This window comes from Pseudopipra pipra, chromosome 21 (genome assembly GCF_036250125.1).
Source record: "Pseudopipra pipra isolate bDixPip1 chromosome 21, bDixPip1.hap1, whole genome shotgun sequence".
NCBI classification, from domain to species: Eukaryota; Metazoa; Chordata; class Aves; order Passeriformes; family Pipridae; genus Pseudopipra; species Pseudopipra pipra.
The window spans coordinates 5,217,657-5,224,482 of record NC_087569.1 but is presented as its reverse complement, the minus strand read 5'-3'; the positions used below and the strand labels follow the sequence as shown (position 1 = coordinate 5,224,482).

Genomic DNA, 6,826 nt, shown 5'->3' with positions numbered 1-6,826 from the left:
CCAGACCTGAGAACATGCCGAGCCATGGATGAACAATGCCAGCAGCACCCACAAGTCTCTTTCCAAGTGGGGAGATCCAGGGGGGCCACCTATGTGTTAATGCTGCTCATCCCAGCTCAGGAGCTGGCCCTGGCACCCATCCATCCCACCCAATCTGAGGGGACACCAAGTTGTCACCCCCAGGAGGAGGGAGCTGCAAGGCCTAGGGCTGGGCAGGGGATTTCCCACCCCTGGGGGTGCATCCAGCCATCCTCTGGCTTTGGCATGGACCCCACCTCTGGGCTGGCTGCCCCCAGGCCCCCCTGTTCTGGGTCTGAGCAGCCCCTTTTTAGACTGAATTATGGAAGGAGAGAGGCAGGAGGGTCCCGGGCCTGGCCCGCGGCCCCGCTTTTGCAGGACTTTGCTGATTTCCCAAAAAAAAAATAGCCTCCCCCCGGGCGCCGAGGACAGCCCTGGCCCCCCGGGGCAGTCGGTTGGTGTTTAATCCTTGTGGCCCTGCGTTTTCCGGACGGCTGGAGCAGGACAATGGGGATGAGCCTCCCTGGGTGGGAGAGCAGCTGCCCGGATTAACCCGCTGCCCCCGGATGAAAAGCCGGGCTTTGGCCGTCCCGAGGCGCTGGTTTGCAGGCGCTGGTTTGCAGCCAGGCGGGGCCGGGGCATCCTTTGGACTCGGGCTCAGCTGTGATGCGACAGCCTCATTAGCCGTGGCCTGATGAACCGGAGGTCCCGGGAGGGCAGAGCTGTGAGAGGAGGGACACTGGGGTCATCTCCCAAATCTGGAATGCTGAGAAAACAGGCTCAGCCACAGGCTGAGGATTCACCAGCCCTTGGAGAAAAGTCCCAGGCCATGATGGGTGCCAGCCCTTGGGTATCCCATCCACCAGCTGGCAAAGCCACCGGCCACCTTCTGTGGTGCCCAGACAAGCAGAGCTGTTAGAAATGGGGTGAACAGGTAAGGAGGGGACTTGTGCCCACCTGCCAGCCCCAGGCAGGGCGGCAGCTCTGGATGTGACCATGGTAAGAGGAGGAGACAAAGGGTCCTGCTCCCCCTGGGCCTCGGGAGATTGGAGGACACCAGTGCCCTCGGCATCCCTACGAACCCCTGAGCCACGCGCTCCGAAATCCATCCCACCCATCTCCACCTGCTGCCGCCGCAGCCCCCGGGCACCCCATGGCTCTGTCCCCACCATCACCCCACGGGGAAGCTCAGACTGGGATATGGGGGGTGTCCCCTGAGACCATCCCAACCCAAGCCACCGGCAGGGGGGTTATTTTACCAGTGGCCGCAGCCCCAGCCCTGCAGCCCCCGGGGCCGCGGCTCCCGAAATCCCGAGACCCGCCTGCAGCGGCGCCGCGGACGAGCCAGCACATCAGGGAAAAATTCCAGTCTTCCTCTTTTACAGTCTCTGTCTCCTGCCGCGGAGGGAGCCAACTGGAACAAATACTCTGTAGAAATACTTCAGTATTTTCCTGTCGCGCGTGCGCTCTCTCTCTGGGTTGTGAGTACAGCTGTAGATGCCGTGAGCTGGTGCAATTATAATAAATATACAGTATATATTGTAAATGACTCTGCTGGGCACTGAGAGGTTTCTTCATGGGGGGAGAACAGCGGGGGTTTCCTGCTCCCTCCACGCAGGATTGGTCTGTCCAGCTCCCTGCAGACCCGTCCTCCTCCACTCCCCTGTGCTGCCTGCTGTGTCCAGCCACCCTTGGCTCACTTTTCCCTCTGGCTCCGTGTGGAACAGCGCTGGGCACCAGTTGTGCGTCTGATCCCCCTGAGCATCCTGCTCTGGGGAGGGGGAAACCCTCTGAGAACCTCCCCTCTGCATCTTTCCCGTCTCCTTGCAGTCCTCCTGGCTCCCTGCAGCCTTCCCTGCATTCCTCCCTTTTGCCTGCAACCTCCCATCCATCCCATCTGCATCCCTCCCTGCATTCCTGCCTGCATCCCTCCCACCTCTCGCACCTCCCGGCATTCCTCCCTGCATTCCTGCCTACATCCCTCCCATTTCCCAGCATCCCTCCCTGCATCTTCCTCTGCATCCCTCCCTGCATCCCCTCCATTTCCCTGCATCCCTCCCATTTCCCTGCATCTCTTACCTCCGCAGTGCCCCCCTCCTTTCCCGGCTCCCCCCCAGCCCATCCCAGACCCCACACGGCTCAGCTTCCTGCAGCCCCTTCTCACTCCCTACCATTCCAGAGGGACGAGCTGGGCACTGCCCCAAACAAAGGACACCCCCAATTCCCCTCTGCAGCATTCCCCTCACATTCCTTACTCCCTGGGGTCACACATCCTGCTCGGAGTGTCAGGGTTCAGCTGCCCCCCCCCATCTTCTGGCTTCTCCAAATCAAAGCTGGGGGGCACAGGAGGACAGGGCAGAGTTGATGGGATCCCAGAGGGGATGGGGTCCCAGAGCTGCCAGGCTCGCTGGGCTGGAAAACAGCCCTTCCCTGGGATGGGGACATGGAGTCTGGCCCCAGATGGGAATCCTTTCCTGGGTGCCAGGTGTGTGGAGATGCTCGTTTGGACATGAGGGCAAATGACAGGGAGGGAGCCTCCCTCTCCCGAACAGAGTGTGCTGAAGCCTCCAGCCCCCCCAGCCCCCTCCAGCCCCCCTCACCCCATCATCACTATCAGCTCCCCTGCTCCCCACCAGCTCCATCAGATCCTATAAGCCCCCCCCCCCCTTACTGATCCCATTGGCCCTCAAGAGCCTCCTCAGCCCTGTGGCCCTCAGAGACCCCCACCCACAGGGGCTGGAGCAGCCTGGGCCACTGAGGGGCTGGGGGGCTCCAGAACCTTCTGGCTGGTAAGTGATCAGGGACTGGGGGGCTCCAGAACCTTCTGGCCGGTGAGTGACCAGGGACTGGGGGGCTCCAGAACCTTCTGGCTGGTGAGTGATCAGGGGCTGGGGGGCTCCAGAACCTTCTGGCTGGTGAGTGATCAGGGGCTGGGGGGCTCCAGAACCTTCTGGCTGGTGAGTGATCAGGGGCTGGGGGGCTCCAGAACCTTCTGGCTGGTGAGTGATCAGGGGCTGGGGGGCTCCAGAACCTTCTGGCTGGCAGGTGACACAGCGCAGGGCCATGCACGGCCTCCTCCCCTGACTCATCCCGCCATTCCCGAGGCGCTGGCCCAGCCCCAGCTCCCTCCCCACAAGGCCAGCGTGTCCCGGGGATTGTTTTACGGGCAGGCAGGAAGAGCCCGGGAACAGCTCCAAGGGCCATCCATCACTCCCAACCAGCCAAGCCTCTCGCGATGAAAGGCGGACGGACACTTCCTTGGCAGGGGGACCCCGGAGGCCGCCAGCCCCCTCCCCGCACCACCCACACACTGCGGCTGCGTGTGGCCGCCCCAACCCCGGCAAAGTTTCTCGTCCCTTCCCCGGGGCTGCTGCGATTTCCATTAATAGCCAGCTGAGCCTCCCGGCTAAAAATAACCCCCGGCCCTCTTCATAAGGCACCGCCGGCCACCCCCCGGGCAGCACCGCACACCATGGCCGAGCGCCGCGTCCCCTTCACCTTCCTGCGCAGCCCCAGCTGGGATCCCTTCCGCGACTGGTACCATGGCAGCCGCCTCTTCGACCAGTCCTTCGGGATGCCCCACATCCCCGAGGATTGGTACAAGTGGCCGAGCGGCAGCGCCTGGCCGGGATATTTCCGCCTGCTGCCCCGGGAGACCGCGCTGATGCCGGCCCCGGGCTCGCCCTTCGGGACGGCGCTGAGCCGCCAGCTCAGCAGCGGCATCTCCGAGATCCGCCAGACTGCCGACAGCTGGAAGGTCACCTTGGACGTCAACCACTTTGCACCTGAGGAGCTGGTGGTCAAGACCAAGGATAACATCGTGGAGATAACAGGTGGGTGCTGGGATGGGGGGGGGGTCTTTGGGGTCCCTCGAGGGTGCTGGGATGAGGCAGCTGCTCCAGAGCTTGCTGGGGGGAAAAGGGTGGAAAGGCAACATAGGGCGGAACAAGGGGTGGGAAGAGAGGGAAGGAAAAGCAAAAAGAGGAGATGGAGGGGACAGGTGGGAGGAGAGGAGAGAGGAGAGGAAAAAGGGAAAGGGAAAGAGAAAAGGAAAATCAAGGCACAGAGGAAGGCCCAGCACTACAGCTCAGCCTTGGGGTGCATTCACACAGCACAGGGTACAGAAACCCCCTGCCAGCCCCATATATTCACCTCTCACTGCTGTCCCAGCCAGGACACGGGGAGGGACCCCCTGGCTGTGACCCACAGAGGGACCTGGGGGGGGTGACGAGCCCCGCAGCCCCCGTGCTCCCCACAGAGCCCTGGGCAGCTCAGCCAGGGATGCCATGACAAAGTCCAGACCTGTGGCACAAGGCCAGGATGTGCTTCCTGACACACCAGGACAGTCTGCACAGAGTGGGGGGCAGTTCCCCAGCCAGAGGGATTTGGGGGGCAGCCCCAGGAAGGGGGCGGTGCTCCATCTTCAGCCCCACTGGCTGTGGGGCCAGGTGGCTGCTGTTGGGTCCCTTTGGCCACCACCAGGTCCTGGCACCACACTTCCCTCCACCTGAATTTGGGGGATGCTCCCAGAGGGGCCTCACTGACCCTGGTACCCCACAGCTGCTTCAGGCAGGCTCATATAATGGCAAGAAACATCAGGATGGGCAGAATCAGCCCCTCCCTGGTGTCGGGCAATGTTGGGATGGGGTGGGAAGGCTGCTCCCCCAGCTGGGTGTTTCCTTTCCAACCATCCCGGGGTTTTGTTTCCTTGCAGGCAAACACGAGGAGAAGCAGGATGAACACGGCTTCATCTCCAGGTGCTTCACCCGAAAATACACGTAAGTATCAGTGAAGAGGGGAGTTGGGATCCTGGCAGCACCAGGGACCTCTGGGGACCTTTACCCACCCACCCCCTCAGTGCCCACTGGCCAAACCGGGAGTGGGGGAGGCAGCAGTTTGGGGCTGTCACATCCCTGGGGGGTGTAGGTGGGGCAGTGGGTGCTGCAGCCCTGACCCCCTCTCTCCCCACACAGCCTCCCCCCCGGTGTCGAAGCCACGGCCGTGCGATCCTCACTGTCCCCCGATGGAATGCTCACGGTGGAGGCCCCCCTGCCCAAACCCGCCATCCAGTCCGCGGAAATCACCATCCCCGTCACCGTCGAGAGCCAGGCCAAGGAACCAGCCAAGAAGTAGGCGGCACCCAGGAGGAGGAGGAAGAGGAGGAGGAGAAGCCGCCACCGCCCCCATCCCCAGCTGCCCCCTCGCACCCGCCCCCTTTTTACTGTTGATTTTGTACTCGTCCTGTCACCGAGTGCCTTGAATAAATGTGAAGGAACAGACATTATCAGCTGGAATAAAAACTGGTGAAAGAAACCTGTCCCTGTGTGTGTCCCCCAGCAGGGGGGAGCTGCACTGCAGGCACTGGGACCAGAGCACCAGGATGGGGCTGCCTGGGGCCAGTGGGGGGAGTCACCAAGCCCTGCTCAGCACCTGGAGTCAACATCCTGACTCTCCCTATCCTGGATATCCCACATCCAGGTCTTCTACATCTCAGCTCTTCACATCCCAGCCTCCAGTATCCCAGGTCTTTATATCCCGGGTCTCAAAAATTTCTGGTCTCCAACATCCCAGGCTCAGCATCCCAGATTTCCACAACCTGGGTCTCCTACATCCCAGGTCTCTCAAATGCCAAGAGAGTCTCACCCTCTTGGGTGCACCCTCAGGGTGCTCAAACACCCTGGGTCTCACCCTCCCTGGTCTCCACAATGCTGGCTCTCAGCCAATATCAGAATATTTTGGGTCTCCACACCCCAGTGTCACCCTTGTGGGTGACATCCCTGAAAAACAAGCACCCACACACCCCCCTCTGGGTCACAGGGGGGTCAGAGGGCAAAGAAGGGCTTTGTGGGCAGAAGCTCTGCTTGGGGACCCTGCAACCCCAGCAATGCAACCCCTTGAGCCCCAGCCCTGCCATCCAGTGCTCCCCTTTCCTTCCATCCCACTGTTGTGAGGGGCCAGCTGGGGGGTCCAGCTCAGGGGCTGCAGCCATACTGGGGGGCTGGATTGGGGCGGAGGGGGGTCGTGGTCTCGGGTTCAGCCCCAGCTGGCCCCATGCCCCCCATGCCTCTGGGCAGGACTGGCCCTACATGGCTGAGGTCAGGCCCAGGGCTTCGATGTTCCCACTCCGACAAATCCCACTAATCCCCCCTGAGTCATCCCGGAGGCAGACAGTGACCTGGGAGGAATCCCGCGGCCGCGAGGCCCCTCTCCGGGCTTGGGGGGCTCCACGTGCCCCCCGAACCCCTTCCCCCCCATCCCCTCTGCCCCAGCAGTCTCGGGGTGAGCAGTTTGGCAGCTCTCAGGCACAATCTCGGGGTCAGTTCCTGCTGCCAGGGGTCACCTGTGTGCCTGGGGGGAGCCCTATATGCGTGTGTCTGGGGGTGCGAGGCTTTTCCAGCCCGAGCGTCTCCAGGGGAAGAAGCCCCTCCAGGAGCATCCCCAGACCCCTCCCCTCTCTCCCGTGGCCGTGCCACAGTGGCTCTCACCTCCCAAAAAGCCGTGGTGAGGGGGCTGTCGGAGCACCACGGCGCCGGGGTGGGGCTCGGGGTGTCCCTCTCTGTGTGGGGGTGCTCGGCGAGCCCCCAGCCCCTCTTTGCCATCACCCAGAGGTTATTCCCAGCCCCTGCCCGGGGGTGTCCACCCTGCACCCCCGGATCCCTCGCAGGGCGCGTGAGTCAGGGCGCATTTTCCGTTTATAGTTTCCCGGGGAGGGGAGTATTTTTACAGCGTGAGTCACCGCGCGTGTGGCTCCGGGCGGAAAACCATCGGGGAAGGGAGGGAGGGAGGTGGGGAGGCTCCCACACACCCA

The 6,826-nt window shown here is 62.8% G+C and overlaps 1 protein-coding gene across 1 annotated transcript; it reads left to right on the top strand.

Moving 5' to 3' along the window:
* Positions 1-3,328: 3,328 nt before the first annotated feature.
* HSPB1 (heat shock protein family B (small) member 1) lies at positions 3,329-5,331 on the top strand. The gene is made up of 3 exons (XM_064677817.1): positions 3,329-3,851; positions 4,733-4,796; positions 4,992-5,331. Exons 1-3 carry the CDS (start codon positions 3,491-3,493, stop codon positions 5,149-5,151), a joined length of 585 nt encoding a protein of 194 aa, XP_064533887.1. The 5' UTR covers positions 3,329-3,490; the 3' UTR covers positions 5,152-5,331.
* Positions 5,332-6,826: the final 1,495 nt, after the last annotated feature.

Bases quoted from the DNA above. Each gene is read 5' to 3' on its own strand.
- HSPB1 (XM_064677817.1), top strand. From the start codon at position 3,491: ATGGCCGAGCGCCGCGTCCCCTTCACCTTCCTGCGCAGCCCCAGCTGG. The intron at 3,852-4,732 runs GTGGGTGCTGGG...GTTTCCTTGCAG, and splicing joins TAACATCGTGGAGATAACAG to GCAAACACGAGGAGAAGCAG. The intron at 4,797-4,991 runs GTAAGTATCAGT...CTCCCCACACAG, and splicing joins TGCTTCACCCGAAAATACAC to CCTCCCCCCCGGTGTCGAAG.